General features: G+C 37.4%; 1 protein-coding gene across 1 annotated transcript in view; it reads right to left on the reverse strand.

Moving 5' to 3' along the window:
• Positions 1 to 3,113: 3,113 nt before the first annotated feature.
• Positions 3,114 to 19,841, reverse strand: part of PCGF5 (polycomb group ring finger 5) — a 117,679-nt gene continuing 100,951 nt past the window's right edge. Inside the window, 6 exon segments of the mRNA XM_030334991.1 lie at positions 3,114 to 5,879; positions 5,882 to 5,993; positions 6,340 to 6,399; positions 10,192 to 10,216; positions 13,674 to 13,741; positions 16,574 to 16,672. Coding sequence (XP_030190851.1) covers positions 5,830 to 5,879; positions 5,882 to 5,993; positions 6,340 to 6,399; positions 10,192 to 10,216; positions 13,674 to 13,741; positions 16,574 to 16,672 — 414 coding nt within the window. The 3' untranslated portion in view covers positions 3,114 to 5,829.

Here is a 19,841-nt window from a genome sequence, read left to right on the forward strand (position 1 = left end):
AAAAACCACTCTTCTAAATACTTTCCATACAAAATAACTTCAAGATATAATAATTATTCTTGTACAGTACTCTATTTAAACAAAAATTAATAAATATTAAGTATGTGGAAAACTGCAACACCACACAGATTGAGTCATATTACTAGTGTAATCAAACGTTAGAACGGTCTTGGAACAGGCAAGCAAAATATCCGGGAGGGCTGAATCGTGGCTGCACCCGTAGCTGATTGCAGCCACGACTTGTACACTGAGACAGCACAAATACCGTATGCGGATGATTCAGTAGCAGAATGGCACTTGGTTCACTCTTAATAGAAACAACATAAATGCAACTGACAATTTAGAGACAGACAATGGCCTATTTGCATGCTGAAAATCTGGTTGTGTCCCTCTCGTCCACACACCGTTCCCTGTGCGATCTGCTGATGAGTAAACAAAGAGTGCAGGAGTCATCTCCGTGGGATCTAGGCCCCTTGGTCTAACCGAAATCAATTCTTGGTCGATACTGCAATACCATGGGGTAGGACTATAAATAAAAACATGATGATGAATAAGACTGTGTTTATATGAAAAATGAAACAATATAGATTACATACAAAAGCCTTTTAAGAATGCAGGATTATTATTTACAATATTTCCTAGTACTACTAGTGATTATGACAATTAAAGACTAGTTACCATTAAATGCTTTATTTTTAAATTACCATTATTTTTCTAGAATCAGGCAAGTTTTCTCTGATATGTAACAAAGGTCAAGTTCAAAGGCTCACGAGGTCACGCTGGCTGGGTATGAGTCATACGAAAGTAATAGGACTGAAGGCTCTGTGCCCTGCTTGAAGGTGTTCGTTCAATCATGTACCTCGTGGGGCTGCATTCCACCCAAGCTGCTGTTTGTGAGGGCCCACTGAGTCACAAATTAACAGAGACTTCTTGCTATGAAAACTGGGGTAGTTTTCACAAATCACATTTGTTTTTGGTAAGTTTGACACTTTTTTTTTTTTTTTTTAGCATTGAAACTTTAATGGTCCTTTAAAAACTGAAAAACAAGTAGCGAATTGTTACATGGAACATTCAGGTTGCTACCTCCTTTCAATAGTCAGTTGATACTATTATACATTCTGGGTGGACACACAACTGAAAGGTACGGACTGTTCTTCATTGCTGTGACTACAGACAAGGTATCCCTACATCAACAGACTAGAGAGGGAAACTACTTCCTGGGCCATAAAAGGCATAGGCCACATTGCCACTTCAGTATCTGTTTTCACTCGCTATTGTACCTTTTCATACAGAACCTAACATCACAAAGTCTGGTCTGGAGAACCACTGGTTTTCCCTTCCCGAAAGCTTCAGATTCCCCCTTTTAAGTGAAATTCATTGAGAAGCTCCTTTTATGAAACCAGAAAGTGCTGAGACTGTCATTGATGGTTCCCCTTCATCTCAGTGTAAGTGGACACAAAAATCAGGCCACGAACTTGTGTACTCTTTCATACAGGTGAAAGGGGTGGGCTGAGGCTCTATAATCCTAAAAAGGACTATTTCTGCCCGTATAGCTAGGTTATATCCTGAGAAAACTCTTCATTGGGTCTTTAGCCATTCAGCTCAGGATGGGACTGGAGGTGGGAATGGAAATTTCTAGTCTTGCTTCTTCCCAGCTGAGGACGTAGGGGGATGCCACCACCAGTTCTGAGGGCTGGAGTAAAAGTCACAGTGTCTCAAGATTTCCACGGTCTTAAATCTATTTTGGTTTATATTTTGTTTACTTGGTTTTATTTAAACTTTGTTCCCTCTGAATGACAATATCTGGGAGAAGAACAGGAATGTGCATTTTAAAAAACTCCCTGGGTCTTGTGAAACTGAGCCAGCTGTGGAGACTGCTACCCAGACTCCCTACACTCTGCAGTAGGGTAGGATCTACTTTCTGTTCTGGCCCAGCCCACGGCTTTGCCCTCCCTCCGCCACAAAAACTTCCTAGCTTTGTTCTCCATCCCGGGACTCTGTGGAGTCTGCACACTTTCTGCAAATGATTTAAGGCACTCACTCTAGAATTCCTTCATAATATATAGAAGAATCCATCAGCAGTTCTACTGGGATGAAGGCAGAGAGGGAAGTAAAATGCTGGTTGGTGGTCAGGATTTTCTGGTTTTGGTTGAAATGGTTTGCTTTCTCCAAGTAACCATTTGTGTTTGTTCTATGATGACAGCTGAAGTTTAATCTTACTGAAGTGTTTACAATGCTGGGAACCACTAAGATCTACTTAAGTTCTATTGTATTTCAGTTTGCTTTCTGAAGTAAAACAGCGCTGTGCTTAGTATCAGGGAATGTGGCGCTACCACTCCACAGTGTTGAGCGACTGCCCCAAATGGCCTACTTGGAGAGTTGCTAGTCGTCAGTCTCATCATGTGCTAAATAAAAGATACTCCCACAGTATCCATTTCAAATGTGATAACTTTGGAAAGTGATAATCACATCGACCTTGACTGATGTACTGCTTTTCGTAAAAAAGCTTTATCATAAAAGTGAATGTGGTTTCATGATAGATTGGAAAATACAGAAAGCCCAAGAAAAAAGGAAACTCACTTAAATACCACCATCCAAAGATAACACTACCATAATATTTTAGTGTCTATCCTTACTGGTCTTTCTGTCTGTATACATATTTTTTTTTCAAGACTGTAATCAAGCTATACATATTGTTTGGTAAATCATTTTGTCCGTGTAAAATTTTAATTTCCATTAAAAATTCCGTAACTTATTTTGACACCATTTAATATCCTTGATCATTTTTAAAGGAAGAACATAATAGCTTTGTAGAAAAGAATCATAAGTTACCAGAAAATTTCCTTTTGCTGTATATTTTAGTTAATTCCTTTTTTTTTTTAATTTTTAATGTTTATTTATTTGAGAGAGAGAGACAGAGTGCAAATAGGGGAGGGGCAGAGAGACAGGGAGACACAGAATCTGAAGCAGGTTCCAGGCTCTGAGCTGTCAGCACAGAGCCTGAAGTGGGGCTCGAACTCACAAGCTGTGAGATCATGACCTGAGCCGAAGTCAGATGCCCAACTGACTGAGCCACCCAGGTGCCCTCCCCGCCCCCCCCCCCCTTTTTTTTTTTTTTTTTTGGCGATTATAGATTAATCCTGCCCCAAGGATCAGGGCTGGTTCCTAGAGTGGAACTGCTGGTTCAAACAGCATAAATACTGTCACCCTGAACTTCAGGGAAGTTATTCTATCTTTACGTTTCCAAAAGAAATATAAATGCTCATTCTTCACTGGTCTCATCAATAATGAGTACTATCTTTTCTTCCCTCTTAATATGGCAATTTAATAAGCATAAAATAGTATTTTATTTCTTCTAAAGAAATTAACCATTTTTGAATGCTGATTAGCCAGTTTTGTTTCCTTCTTTTGTGACTTTCCTAAGCAGGTCTTTTGTTCATTTTTCTATGATAAGTTGAACTCTGTCTTACAGATTTGCATGAATTCTTTCATGTATTAAGGCCATTAAACCTCTCTGCGTATACTGCAAATATTTCCTTAGTTAGGATATTTTTGCCATGTACTTTTCAATATTAACAGTCAACTTGCTTTGTCTTTTTTTCCTTTTGTATGTACAGTGAAAAAGGCCATCCCCACTCTGAAATTATTCAACTATATTTCTTCTTGATCTTTGATGCTATCTATTTTAATATTTACCACTTTAAGCCATGAGAATCTCCTATAATGTGAGGTATGAACTGAATCTCCATCACCACCACCAACTCTCAGTAAAATTTATTGAAAACTAATCCTACTAGATCACACCCTCCCCCCAAAATCTATACTCCGAGTTCACCGATTAGCCCTGCCGACTGCCAAATACTGTCTCCGGTCCAGCCCTGCTGGCCTCCTTGCAACCCTCAAACAACCAGGTATGACCACTCCTCCAGATCTTTCCACTGTGTTCCCTTGGCCTGAAGCATCCGATCCCAGATACACACATAGCTACTTTCTCTCACTTGCTTTTGATCAAGAACCCTCCACCCTCAAAGAAGTATTCCCTTTGGCTATCTTATCTAAAATATTCTACTTCCCTACTTTAATTTTTCTTCTAACACTACAACTGACTCATTTATTTTTCATCTGTTTACCATCTTAGAGTGTAAGCTCTGTGAGGAAGTTGTGTCATTTTTACTTGTGTCCTAAAAGAGTACTTGGCCTAAAAGAGTACCCAGTGCATAGTTAAGTGTTCAGTAGGTATTTGCTAAATAAATCTTTTTTCTTCCACTAACGTGAAATACTCTCTTACAGATTCATACATACTAGAGTCTGTCCCTGAGCTATTCTTTTGACTCATATGTCTGTGTTTAAGTCAGTGCCCTATTTTAATTACTTCAGCTTACAAATGCATTTTAGGATGTGGCGGTGCACATGCCCCGATTACCCACCGAAAACTGTGACGGACCAGAAGCACTGGCTCATACTTCCTGATGAACCTTTAGAATGACTGATTCTGTTAGTTAAACAAGAATCTGGTAAAAGTGTGTTTGGAACTATATCAAACTTGATAATTTTACTTATGGGGAGGAAATGACATCTCTGTAATATTAATTTACTATTTAAATTCTTGTGTGTGAAGTGCCATTTGGTTATTTATGAGGAAGTCTTTGATCTTAGGAAGTATATGCTGAAATATTTGGTAGTCAACTGTCATGATACTGCAATTTACTTTCAAATAGTTGCACAAAGAAACAATAGACAGAATGATAAAGAGATTCATAAGATAAGGAGAAGGGAAGAAAAGGAACAGAGGGAGCATAAAATGTAGCAAAATGTTTAACTGGTAAAGTCTAAGCACAAGTAAAGGATATTCCTTTGTATTATTTCAATTGTTTTGTTTTTTGGAAAACTTTTAAACTAAGCTGGTAGGAAAAACTGGGACTTAGTGAATTTTATCAAATGCCTTTCAGTATCTACTGATGGTTTTTATTCGACTCTGTGTGTGTGTATATATTATAAAATATGTTTATATTACATAATATATATACTTCCTTCCCCCCAATAGTAAGCCATTCTTCCATTTTCTGATAAAATACTATTTAGTCTTGGTTATTATTCTTTTAGTATATTACTTATCATCTTTGTATTTGTATTCAAATGAGATGATACTGGTTTTCTAGTTGGGGGTTTTCTGTCAGTTTTTGGTATCATGATTACGTACTTTTGTAAAAGAAATTTGAAAAGAATTCCATCTTTTTCAATAATTTAAAACAGTTTACAATGGGAATGATCTATTGCTGAAAATTGGAGAGAGCATGACCATCAAGCTATTTAGGCATCCTTTGAGAAGTAATTTTTGAGTAATTATTTTCTTTCATGGCTTACAGATTTAAATTTTCTTTCTTCGTGGGTGAATTTTGGTCCACTGGTATTTTCTAGAAAACTGTCCATTTGGTGGAATTTAAAATTTTTTTAATTTAAAAAATGAAATAGTGTAAAGAGTATATACATAATATTTTTCTTGAAATAAAAAGTGATAACTTTTCCCTTGAAAACTTGTAGCTGAATTTTTGGTTAAAGGTGCATCCTGTTAATCACAAGTTCAACCTCGCGACAGGACCATATACTCCATAATGAAGTGCTGAAGGAAGAAAAGGGAATTTGTGAGGATTTTAAAAATCCGATCTTATTCCGGTTCTTCTCTGATACTTTAGATGGAGTTTAAGAACATCTTTATTCTAAGGAACAGACATCAGTGCCAGAGGGAAAGCATAAAACCGCACATGTAGGAGTACGGTTAAGGCAGAAGCACCACTACAACTCACCATCCCAATATAAGATGTACTTTTATTAGATAACTGGAATGTGCATCTGAGGAGAGTCTTTGTCAGTGCGTTTAAAACTTGTCCACTATCATCTGTAGTAAGTGACCCGAGCAAGCTCACAGTTACATGTGGCTGTTGCCGCTGCTGAGCCTCACCTAACCCGGCGGTGCATCTTTCGCTTGTAGGGGACTGATTAAAACACAAAAACAAACAAACAAAAACTTCCACAAAGAAGTGTTAAGTATGGAGCAGAGAGTTCTCAAGGGCTGAAACTAGTAATTATTGAAAATTTTCTGACTCCTAAATAATGGCCTAACATTTATAATTTCATTTTTTAGTTCTGTGAAATTAAATAGATAATGCAAGATAACTAAATAATGGGAATTTGGGACGTAAATGAAAAATGACGTTTTGTAGCTCAATAAATATTAGTTTGGCAAAGTGACATGTCTTAGAAACTTGGGTTTGGGATGAGAGCGATCACCATCTTGGCGGGCATCGTCAGGGTCATATGTACAGTCGTGAGTGCCCTTACCTGATACAAAGGGCCATCCTGAGAGCAGACTTGCGAAGCTGAGCAGTTCAGACACCGAAACTGCGGAGGAGATGAACTCATCAGATAAGAGGCATCCACAACTGGATACATATTTAAAACTGATTATTTAAACTATCTTAACGTCAAACATGAGTCAACATGATTAGTTTAAGTAAACACTTTCTAAAATATGGTAGTTGTTTTTGGAAAAAAAAAAGATTTTAAGAACGTAGTGGCTGGTAAAACGTAGCTTGAAACAACTTTAGTATCTAAAATATCAGTTTTGTTACTATTCTGCAAATATTTACCAAAATGGTGGCTATCCTTTCCATTTCCTCTTCAAATAATGATTTCTGGGAAAACCCTCACATCTTCAGTCCAGGAGGGGTATTCTCTTTCTTCCACCCCTTCCTGTAATTGATCTCGCTTAGCTCTCCTTTCCACTACCCGTGAAAGGAACACTGCTTAAGGACGTCAGGAACTCTGAAAGGGGCATGAGGCTTGCCCCAACCTGTAAGAGGTCCATTTTACGTATTAGGCTAGGCTCTTCATGTTGCTCAGATGAGGTGTTTAGTCTCTGTCTCTATTTTAATAGCATGAGATTGTGAGCTCCTTGAGCGGCACACAGCAGCTTCTCACAGAAGGTTTTGTGAGCATCTTAAAACTATTGAGTGGATTCATTTGTAAACCTGCTAAGTTCTAACAGTTTAACCATTCATATTTAAAGAAATAAATCATTCCCAAATCTTGATTTTTCAATACTGGGTTAAATACTTACTAAACGTAAACATTATAATTGAGATTATATACTTTAAACTTATGTATATATGAGTTCAACATTGTATGCCTCTTCAAAATGGGGAAAAACGCATAAAAAATATGTGAGGTGTAAATTAACCAGGATAAATCTAGCCAAAGCAAGCCACCTTTTTGAAAGAATATTAAAGTAAGCAATGATTCAAACAAATGTATTGGTGGCCTTTTAAATAAAATGTTAGAAATTATCCATTTCCTCAAAAGACTAGCAATTTTTTCCAGAAGTGAGTTCTTGACTTTGTGTCCAGGGTTCACCAACATGCTGTAAGGATATGCCCTGGCAACCTTCCCTTTTCACTCTGGAGTCCCCATGCTCTGGCCTATCAGACCTTGCACGTCCTCAACTGTGCCGAGTCCCAAACAGCATTTAAGGGAAGAGTTCAGGTAAAAAGAGGCTATTTCACTAGAGCGATGATTATTTTTTCCTATTAATCTCTTTTGGTACCAGCCATGAAGGATGTTTGTTTTTCCTAAAAGTGCTTAATAATGCAAATAACGCAAAGTAAGACAAATGTGGTACAGTAACTGTAGGTACGTCCTGGCAGGGGCTTGCTACAAGACCTAAAATCAACCAGGATCATCTGGGAAAGATGGGCTGTACTGAGACTTAGTATTCAACCTACCCGAGAAAAGGAGAGCAGGAAGAACACGAGCTCATGACGAAAGCTGAGGCCGAATGGGAAGATAGGAATAGTAAGTAAGCTCTCAGGGATGAGAGGAGGTACTAGAGAGAGTTACAATAATAGTAAAATGTAAGATACATAAGCTATTCGTAAACTTACTAACATTCATTATGTCAGGCATTCTGCCACGTACTTTATTACATAGTATTTCATTCTTACTAAGACATTTCGAGACAAGTATTGTTACTCAAATTTTAGGGATCAAAAAACGGAGTCAAAACTAGGAAGCAGAACACAACTGGGAGGAAATGGCTACAACACATATGACCAGAGATTCATTTCTAGAATTCATAAGGAGCTCTTAGAAGTTAGTAAGGAAAAGACAAACACCACAATAGAAAAACAGCAAGGCAACTGATATGAAAAGAAACTTCACAGAAGAAATACAAAATTGATAATATGCTGTGTTGGTGAGGGTGTCAGAAAATGGGCACTCTCATGTATTACTGGTAGAATTATACACTGCTAAAATCTTTTAAGAGGATCGTTATTATCTACCAAAAAAGTTAAATATGCATACTCTGTAATCCCACACCTGGAATCTAACCACTGAATATGCCTTGCACATGTGTAAAAAGATCTATGTACTGGAGTAACTATTGCTTGTAATGTTAAAAAAAAAACCTTGAAAAAATCTAAATTTCCACCAAAGGAGTGTGTTAATCAGATTATGCTACAGACACACAAATGGAATACTATCAATGTGGCATAAAGAATTGTATCAAAGTTTGTTGATTCTCCATAAGACACATCATCAAATGATAAAAAAAAAGTTGCAGAAGAGTACATATGAGTCCGTTTATGTTTCAGAACTGTGATGAACCCTGGATATTATAACAGGATCATGTATATTGGTGATTAGTCTAGGTAACTAAGTCCCTTCTAGATTGAGATCAGATTCTATGATTCTATACCCTCAATTTACAGATTTGGAAGCCACAGGCAAGCCAGTGGTCATGGATCACGTTTCCTAAAGTTCTATTACTCAAAGGATGGTCCAAAGATCGGATGCACTGGCATTCCCTGGGAGCTTGTTACAAATGCAGAATTTTGGGCCCCACCCCAGACCTACTGAGTCAGAATCTGTATTTACCAAGATCCCCACATGATTTCTATTCACATTAAAGTTTGAGAAGCACTGGCTTTTTAAAAAAGGTACATTTTTCTCCCATTCATAAGCAAAAGATGAAAACACCAATCCTGAGTATAACATCTTCAGCCGGGCAGTATCGTTATGAACTGAAAATCTCTTAAGGATTTGCTAAGTGCACCAGATGTTTGATTCCTAATGATAAAAACCTTTTAAAAATGCATCACACTGAAGAATTCAGAAAGTGCTAGGACTTGAGAAAACAGACGGAGTCTGAAGGGAGCTGCCCCAGGAGAGAAGCGGCACCGAGGCCCTGTGGCACCGGAGGTGCGCTGCAGCCCTGGAGAAGCGGAGGCAAAGCTGGCTTCTCTGAGATTCTTCCTGGGAGTCTAGATGTAGGTCTAAAGTCAGGAGGTGACTGGAGTATGACTGGCCTTGCCTGAGGCAGAAGAGCCAGGGGGCAGGGCAGCATCCCCGTTGTGAAAAGGGAGAAGACAGCCACAGGATTACTCAGAGACCCAGGAGAACTAGCACCTACGAGAAACACCCCACGGCGACCGAAGAGAAGAAAACAGTTGCCAAGATGCCAATTCTAGCCAAGTCAACCTAAAAAATTTATTCCAATGCCAATCACAGTCCCATTCTAGAGCTCATCTGAAAAAACAAATGGGTAAAGCGAGCAACACAATTTTTAAAAGGGTAATAAGGAGCAACCTAGGATAGAAGCAACCTATTTGCCTTATAATTAGTCTGAACTTTATTCACACTATCCAAAGAAAATGGACAACTTAGGGGCTTTAAATTAGGGGGTGGTATGTGATCAGATTTTTTATAAAAGCTATATATGATGTGTAATGCGGTGCAGGATAAGACCACATCAGAAGAATAAAACAATGTCCAGGAACACAATGTACATACCTGTGTGTGTACAAACATGTACAGGTAACATCTGCATAGATAATGCTGACAGCTCAAAACACGGAGATAAAGTATGGATTATTCAATGAATGATATTTTTGGCAAAAAAATCTTAGAATAATTTAGTCTTAGTCTTGGTTTATTTTTTTTAATAGAAAATTTTTAAATGTTTGTTTGAGAGAGCTAGAGAGCACGTGTGAGCTGGGGAGGGGAAGAAAGAGAGGGGGAGAGACAGAATCCCAAGCGGGCTTTAGGCTTTCGGCACAGAGTCCGACACAGGGCTCCATCTTGTGAACCATGAGACCATGACCTGAGCCAAAACCAAGAGTCGGTTGCTTAACCCACTGAGTCACCCAGGAGCCTGAGTCTTAGCCTAGTGGTAGGTATGTGTGTGTAAGGAAATAAATCCCAGGTAGATCAAAATATTGACCGTAAAAAAGTACCAGAGACAAGTAAAAGAATCACAAGGTAGGAAATCAGCTGACCCCAGCAGGAGGCACAGCCAGGTAGCAAAAGCAGTAGATAAGGTGAACTTTTCAGACCGACATCCTGGCATCCCGCTGGCAGTGGAGGGGCACTGATGGGGACAGAGTGGGGGCAGAGATGGGGACAGATGTGACTGCAACAAGTACACTAGTAGGGGCTTGATCAAGAAATGACTGTTTTGTTGCTTATTTTTCCATTCACTCCAACTGTCAGAATTCACCAATTATTATAATAACTCCTAATTAATTGGAACATGAGCCAAAATTTAAAATCTGTTTAACAGAAAACAAATGGGAAATGGAGATCCAAATAAATGAGATGATCTTTAGGATATATTTTGCATAACTATTACCTTATAAAAGACAAACTCTGCATTTAACAAATATTTTTTGAGTATTTGTACTAGGCACTGCTCTAGCTACTGGAGACTCAGCAGGGAACAATAATCACCCCATCCTCAGATTACATTTTAGTGGGGGACAGATAATAACATAACTAAGTGGCATAGGTGTCAGATGGTATGAAAAAAATACTAGGGAAAACAGTCAAACCTGAAAACGGATTAGGAGAATGCCAGAATGGGAGTGGTGGTTATGATATTAAGGAAGGTCAGAGCCCTCACTGAAAAGGTGATATAGAAGCAAAATTCTTTTAAGTGAAGAGGGTAAAGAAAATAGGTGGATACCTAGGGTGGCAGGAGAAAGCCTGGCATGTTAGAGGAAACAGGAGTGAGTGGGGTCAGAATGTGATGAGCCAACGGAAAGTAAAGCATAGGATCAGAGAGATGTCTGGGGAAAATTATGGGGGTCAGTATCTACAGGACCCTGGAAGGACTTCAGTTTTTATCTAAGTGAGATTAGAGGTCACTGGAGAGCTCGGAGCAGAGAAGCGACATATTCTAACTTGTTTTAGGAGAATCACTATGCCGGCCAAAGACAGTATGTGAACCCCAGGTGGAGGCAAGAGTGGAAGCATGGAGCTCAGGCAGGAGATTTTTACAGATGTTCTGGAAAATGGTGACAGTGGCTGGGACCAGAGTGGCAGAGTGGAGGTAGTAAGATATAACTGGATTCTGATGGTGGTGTTCTGATAGCAGAGGTCACAGAATCTGCTAAGGATAGAAGAAAGAAAAAGAAACTAATGAGGACTGACTTCAAGGATTTTGGTGTGAGAAACTGGAAAAATGGGATGACAATTTTGGAACTATTGAGATTGTGAAGACTGAGGGGCAAACAAGCTTGGAGGAGAGCAAACAAAAAACAGGCTGTCGTGCTGAAAAAATTAATTGGGCTAATACATTACTTTACCATTGTACTAAATATAAAATGTGGTTAACTTTTCTATTTATTGGTTTCGTTTTTACTGGAATGAAAAATCATAAGGTACCGAACCATTTTTCCAAGCAACTTTATTAAAATATGCCTTAAACAACCAAGAATTAAACCTGTCAAACATGTGTAATCAGAAACATAACTGTAGTAAAGACTGATTAACTGATGGTCTATTAATATCAATCTCTATGCATTAGCTCCTTCACACTTTGACATTAAAATAACTGGCAGTGTGGGTGACTGCTGGGAAGGGGGGTCGTGTGAAGGACAAGTGAGTGCTGGCAGAGGTCTTGCAGTGGATGACTTCTACATCTCTTCAACCCTGAGGCAAACCCATTCATAGTGTCTGAAAATCATTAACACATACTTAAATGCCCAATGACTTATCAAAGAAGAAAGCTGCAATTATATCGTTACGAAATTATATGTACTATCACAATGTCTAGCCCCAACTGTGCTGGGTAAGAAAGAACTGACTACCTCTGTTTAGCTGCACCTGGGACCTGAAACACTTTGGCTGGAAGGATTCAGTGAGGGTGATGTATGTAGAACCATTTTTAAAAAACTATAAAATATCCTCGAAAGTCAAGTAGTAATTTAACCAAATACAATTAGATTTGGTTTTTAAAAGATGAGGCTTAGAGAGGTCTAATATGTTTTTCTAGGGCACACAACTCTCTGGTGACTGGTCCTCAAACATCATTTCTTCTTCCCGGTCATGAGAATTCCGCCCTCAAAAGGAAGATTTTAACCCAGGTAGGACTCCAGAAAAAAAAAAAGTCTGACCTTAGAAGTTCGGTGCTTCGGTTATCGTTATATCAGACATTTCTGAAAAAATTAGCCATTATCCTATCCATTGAACAGAACACACAAAAATGATTTTTGAGGTCTGTTCATTAACGTTCCATATGTTTCCAATCCACACAAGTATGTTTTTGAACCACTGGAATATGGCAACCCTCATTATATTCAGATTCTGTATCACTTGTCCTTGACTGAGGTTACATTTCTTTAGTATTCTTTCATAACTTAGGTTTCCACAAAAAATGTATAAAGCCTAGCTTATTAGAGAGATTAAAACTACAGAGAGTTTACAAGTATGACATATTATACCATAACCACCACAGAGTCTCAATGTCTGAGAGGACCTTGTAGGTCACCTAGCACAACCTTCTAGTCAATCTCAATGTGTATTCATGTACTCAGATTATGAAAAGAATTTCTGGTAGCATCACCACTACATTCCTCACTGATCTATATCAGTGTCACAATCCCTAGTCCCTCGGATTTCCATAATATCAATGTAATATATAACTCAGGTAAGATATGCTTGAACCTTCTCATTAACCCTAAGCAAAGATACATTTCAAAATATAGAATTCTCCTTTGGGGTTCTTGGATTTTTCTCAGGTTTTCTCCTTTTAAATCATTTCTCCCGTATTGTCTAGGGTCTACACCCACAATAGTCTAATTCTGGCATCAGAAACCACTGCCAAACTCACGTACCCTTTGGTCCGATTTTTACACTTTCACGAAAAGGAGGTACCTGAAAAAAAAGGGTTACCTAGATTCTACCCTATCTGTCCCTTCTGCACAACCAAAAAACAACATCAACCATTACACGTACTAATCATGGCAAAACTTAGTCTCCCCACTCAACTCCACATAGTTTAGAAAATTCCCATTTTACTGGGGTAAAAAGCATTTAAATGCATCTTCTCTGTCTTGAGGTTATAGAGTTCTGAACATATTTAGATGGGACTTTTAACTCACCTTCAATAGAACAAAAACCATATTTAACACAGACCTTGGTCTTGTACTTGGGACCAATTAGCATGGAGGTAGCTGGGTGTAAACAGTAAAAGGAATCAGTTTCTTCTCTTTCCCAAGCTAGTTTTTGTTTCTAAGTAATACTGTTAAATATGAGTAATAAAATGACATAGAACTAAATAACACATAGGTAATAATAAAAGCAATTTACGTTTTTCCGCCTCTTAGTCCGCCATCATTGTCATGTAGATGAATTCCATAGTGTGATCCTTCCCCATAATTCATTCACCATTGCACAGCACATCCAACTTTAAAAAAGAATACAGATCCATTAACGTAAGTAGTTCGTGTCTACACTTTTTTCCAAATTTCAAAAAAAGATTCAAATAGTTATAAAAAATAGAGGTTTATCCATTATTTAAAAAGAGCATTGAATATTTTTATTAAAAGCACTGGTCCATTTCATAAGTATTAACAATTCAGACAGAAGTAACATGAAGGACTGCTTGTCTTGTCCCACATACCTGTCACTCAAGTCTATACACATAATTTTGAAATGCAGTGTAAGATTTTTTAGTCCATGTCTCTGTGCACTTACAGGTTTAGACATATTTCCATGATTGTCTCTTACATAATGAGGAGGAACTGTGGAGACCTCACAGCACCTGGGGCTTATGAGCTCACCTCTCAGAATCCTTTCACCTTCCCAAGATTTAGAGGACTTGCTTTTCCTCTCATTAGTTGTATTCCAAGAGGGTAAATGAATGAATGTGGATACAAGATTTTTGGGGACGTCAAGGCATATGAGAACTTCTGGTAATTACCTGTAGCTAAGTCGACAGAACAGTTAGGACCACGCCACAGGCCTGTGTCTTCTAGGGCTCTCTGGCCTGTTTTGCTTGGTTGGTAACTTGCATAATACTTCCAGGACCCTCTTCTCACCTTGCATCAAACTTCAAAAAAGGTTTCGTGTTTCAAAGCTCACTTTTGCTCTAGAGTTGCAGGAACCAAACAACCCCCCAAATCCTTAATTAAGAAGGCCCCAAGAACTGTGGCTATGATTTGCCAATTCAACAAAACATAAACATTTATCATAGGCCCCCAAAGTAAAACATTTTAGTTCTTTAGCTATTAAAAGCAAACTGATAAGAGTTTAATTTAAAGTGTGGAAAGGGGGAAGAAGAATGGGTTTTAAATAATTCTGTGTTTGGCTAAATAGAGATTAGAGAGTCATGAACTTTAAAAGTCTAAAATGAGTAGAGTTCCAATTGTATTACACAAAATGTTTAGCTAAATTATATTGATTTTTGATGATTTATGGTGACTTACATGGACCTCAAAATGTTTTTAGACATTTTTAAAAAGACAAAATAGTTTATTTTTATTTATTTTTTTAAGTTTATTTTATTTATTTCAAAGAGAGACAGAGAGCACAGGAGGGCAGAGAGAGGGAGAAAGAGAGAATCCCAAGCAGGTTCTTCACTGTCAGCACAGAGGCCTGATGTGGGGCTTGAACCCACGAACTGTGAGATCATGACCTGAAATCAAGCATCAGATGCTTAACTGACTGGGCACCAAGGTGCCCCGATGATTTTTTTTTTTTAATCTTGCCTGTAAAATAACTCATAAGCAAAGAAGTAAAGAGATTTAGGATGCAATCCTAATTCGGTATGCTGCTTCTGTTGTCATTTACAAATGAAACTATCTCCCCCAATGAGCAATGCCGTTGCAAAAGGCTTCAGCTCATAAGTATTTCATTACTACATCACCCTATATGTTAAGACAGCAAAATAAGGGAGGGACCAGTAAATCCTCCTAAAAATCACAGGAAAAGTCCTTTACACTGGGATAGACAAGGAGCTGTCAGTGGACTCAGTCTCCTGCCTTGCTGTTTTCTATGGAGAGAGATGATAAGTTCCGGCAGTAAGACTGTGAGAGAAATCATCCTCTCAGCTCTAACAACTTCCTGGAAACTAGAAAATAATTGAGTCACACCTAAAAGTAAGGAAATAAAACTGCATGTGGTATTTTGTAAGAAGATAATAAAGTACAAAAACAGTTTCATTTTCTATTTTCACTGTTGTATCTATATCTTTTACTTTACCAAGTACATAGGGCTTTGATTAACTCTCATACTTTTTTTCCCTAATGTAAAAGTTGATGTCTCTGGAAATGTTTTAATATGTGTGGGACCAAACCATAGTAAGAATTTTTAATCCATAGATTAATTAGTTGTCTGAGAGAAGTTTTTAAATAAATTTAGGATCAGAGGCTTCCTCATAATACAGTCTTAATACCTGTCAATGCCTATTTTATTTCTACTATGATAAACTATTCATATTAATATTACTATACCTAAGCCTGAAGAACTATGTTGCCTTTGATGTCTTTGTTTATACAGAACACTAGTTTGGTCTTTAGTTTTTTCAGAAGCTATTCTCAGAATCCAAAGGGGAGGAAGAGAAAATTAATAGAAGTTGTAAGACTGCCATTTGGGCAGGTGAGAAATGGTAACCGTATCTCCTCATTACGTTATAGCTGTAATTCTAGCATCTTAAACATTCTCTAAACATTGAACACATTACAAGCTGTGCTGTGATCAATATCAGGGCAATTTACCTCTCCTGTAAGGAAACTGGTAGACCGCATTTATGCAGATGCAATTACATTGGTTTTACCTTCTGCTAAACAATATCACTTTCGCAAATCACATAATTAAAGGAACACTATTTGTAAAATCCCTTTTCATAAAAAGACAATGTTTTACATTCTGAAAAAGAAGTCTATAAAGAATTGGTAAAACTGGATCTCAAAGGTCTCAGATTAAAAAAAAAAAAAAAAAAAAAAAAGACCCTAAAGCATGTTGGCATTAAAGTCCAGTTAGCTGAGATATTTATTTTTGGATCACTTAATATTATTTAGGTATCTCCTCTAATGGTAAAACACTAAATGCATTTGTATGTTTTTAGTCAGGATGTTAAAAATACACATTACATAACAGAATATTACATTCTCAAAATTAATTTTTAACATGAAAATAACCCGTTTCCACAAAATTATTGTTAATTTTTACTTCTTTTGTTAGAATTTTACTTCAGATTAGAATTATCAAAATGATCAAGATTGTATTGTTAACTTACCTCATAAGAACTTGGAAGTTTTAGTTTTAAACTTAAAAATTTTTTAATAGTTCCCACAGTTACACGGGTAGAACATCGAATGAATTTCTTCATTAAACCCTAAAGGAAACAGATTATTAGTTAAAATATATCTTGTAATGAAACCACAGGTGTCATTTCCCACTATCATTTTGAGGATTTTCAAAATATATTCTGAAAATGTTTCAAATTATACTCTTTAGTACTACTAAATAAAAAATGTTTCTAATTCTTAGATACTTACATGATATTCTTCAAGAATGTACTATTATGTACACTCAGAAAATCCTGGGAAATTGAAATCTTCATACCTCTAGACATGTCTAGAAATGTCTAGAGGTATGCAGATTGTCAATTTGTTTAGTTAACAACGCATTATGAATTTAATCAAAAATAAAGGTCACAAAAAGAATATAAAATATTTTATTAAAGAATGTCACTTCTAAAAGAATTAGGGATATTTTTTTAAAAGTCTCATAAACTTTTAAATATTTTTTAAAAGAGCAGTGATCTCAGATGGGGCCATAAGGAGCAGTAGAGGCCAGTCAGGTGACAAGATCCCTAGCAAGTAAGTCATGTGGAACGGACTCTGGTTCTGGAGAAACATGTCCCAGTCAGTGTCTGATGGGCTGTGACTACTTTACTGGAAAAACATGTTCTTTGTACCTGGATTTTTCTCATTTTATTAGCAGTAGTGACTTACTCTTTTAGCATGAACATCACTAAAATATACGAACCAATCCAGAATGAATGCTCAAACTAAAATTAGTCAAAATGAGGTGTGCAGACATGATAAACACGAACCAATGTGTGAAACAAAATTACATCTCCAAACCTAAAAGTTTTCAACGGTAAAACAAAAACCAGCAACTGAATCTTTTAAAGGTATAAGGTATTACTTCTACTTATATATACAGGATATTCTTAAATTCACCAAGCCCAAAGTAGAGCCATCCAGTCAGTATGTATTCTTAGCAAATGTGTTCCTGGCAATATATATTTCCTAGCAAAGACCAACAGAAACAAATTTACAAATGATACTTGGTCACTACTTAGATGGTAAAGTAACCATTAAAAGAAAATAGAAGTCAAAAGTTACATCTAAAGCAAAACACACACTAGCCATTTCAAATGGAAAGACTGATACTCCAGATAGCGTGAAAATGAAGGGATAAATATTCACATAGATCTTCCCTGTTATCTATTCCCATCATCTAAACTACCCCAATGTTTCCAGTCTATTGTTCTAAACGGTTTATAAAGAATTCTTGGTACATTTTATAGGTCCCAGTTAAGTTAGAGTATAATGTGAAGGTACTAGAAGACCCTCTAAGTATATTATCATTTGCAGAGACATCTCAGCTTGTTAAAATAACCTACAGAAATGAACATGGCATCACTACTTTTGGAAATTGTTAATAAGGAGAGAGCTGTCAGAAGAGTTAAGAGAAGATTTTAAAAATTAGGCAAAAGCTTGTCTCTGGAATTTATAACTCAATAAACTTTGACATTATTCTCTAACAAAATTCCAGCCTAAATTATTTAATATTTGATTTGCAAGTACTTAGAAAATGACAATATAACAATTATGCATTCTCCCTCTACAGAAACATTTTACAATTATACCAAATTAATCTTGCTGTTTCCTAGATAGGTACACCTGGAAACTGCTATACAGACCTCTGAATCAACAAGTAACCAACACGTTTTAAGAGAGGCAATGACAAGAGTGCTGAGTAGATGACCAGGAAGAGATGATCCTAAGAGCAGTGCATCTTCCCGGCATTCCCTTTCAGAACACACAGAAAATGGAAACATCTGGACTACACACAGGGAGTTAACGGGAGACTGCTGGCTGGGAGAGCAGCTGTGTAGTCAGCTGCTCTGGTGGGATCAACATTTCAGGCTCCCCTGTATATCTGAAGAAATATTACCTTTCTCTTGCATGGCACAATGCCTTGCCTTCTAACCTGCTCCCTAAACTCAAACCAGAAGAGGAACAGTTAAAAAAAAAAAAAAAGGCTCCTTTCTGCTTCTAAGGTGGTTACCCTAGAGGCACTTTTACTTTTTTTTTATCTCTTTGTTTTAAAAGATGTAAGAGACTAGATTTGAAATCAGCTAGTGGTCAAAATCATGAGTTATTTGGGTTTCCAGTTATGTAGAATACAATGCAACAAATTCTGGTTCTTATGATAATGATTATTTGAGGTTATTTTTTTAAACCCAAACCCCTGTTTCTTCTGTCGTCTTCGGAATGGTAGGGCTAGTATCTTCACCAGCTAAAATGACTATCAAGCTTGACTTTGACTTTTTTTTTTTTATAATTTGTAACTAGGTGTGGTGATGGATATATATACTTTTAAAGTTTTTTTAAAGTTTATTTAGAGAGAGAGTGTGAGCAGGAGAGGGGGAGAGAGAGAGGGAGAGAGAAACCCAAGCAGACTCCGCACTGCCAGCACAGAGTGTGACATGGGGCCTGAACTCACGAACCATGAGATCATGACCTGAGCTGAAACCGAGAGCCAGACGCTTAACCAACTGAACCACCCAGGCACCCCGACTTTAACTTTTTTTTAAATTGAAATTCAAATACCATAAAAGTCACCATTTAAAATGTACAATTCAGGGGCGCCTGGGTGTCTCAGTTGGTTAAGCGTCCGACTTCAGCCCAGGTCACAATCTCACGGTCTGTGAGTTCGAGCCCCGCGTCGGGCTCTGGGCTGATGGCTCAGAGCCTGGAGCCTGCTTCCGATTCTGTGTCTCCCTCTCTCTCTGCCCCTCCCCCATTCATGCTCTGTCTCTGTCTCAAAAGTAAAATAAACATTAAAAAAATTTTTTTTTTAATAAAATGTACAATTCAGTAATATCAGTATATTCATGAGGTTATGCAACCATTACCATTATCTAATTCCAGGACATTTCATTACCCCACTAGGAAACTTACTTATTAGCAGTCACTACTCCTTCCTTTTCCCTAGACCTGACAAAAGCCAATCTACTTTCTGTGTCTATGGACTGCCTTTTCTGGACATTTCATAGCAATGAAATCATACAATATGTGGCCTTTGTTTCTGGCTTCTTTCACTTGGCATAATGTTTTCAAGGTTCATTCATGTCATAGCATGTTACAGTATTTGATTCTAGCTTATAGTTTATTAAAAACTATCCTATTTTCCTTTTTGTAAAAAAAAAAAAATTACATGCATCCTAGTGGGTGTGAAGTGTCATGTGATTTTGGTTTGCACAGCCC

This window comes from Lynx canadensis, chromosome D2, assembly GCF_007474595.2.
Source record: "Lynx canadensis isolate LIC74 chromosome D2, mLynCan4.pri.v2, whole genome shotgun sequence".
Classification (NCBI taxonomy): domain Eukaryota; kingdom Metazoa; phylum Chordata; class Mammalia; order Carnivora; family Felidae; genus Lynx; species Lynx canadensis.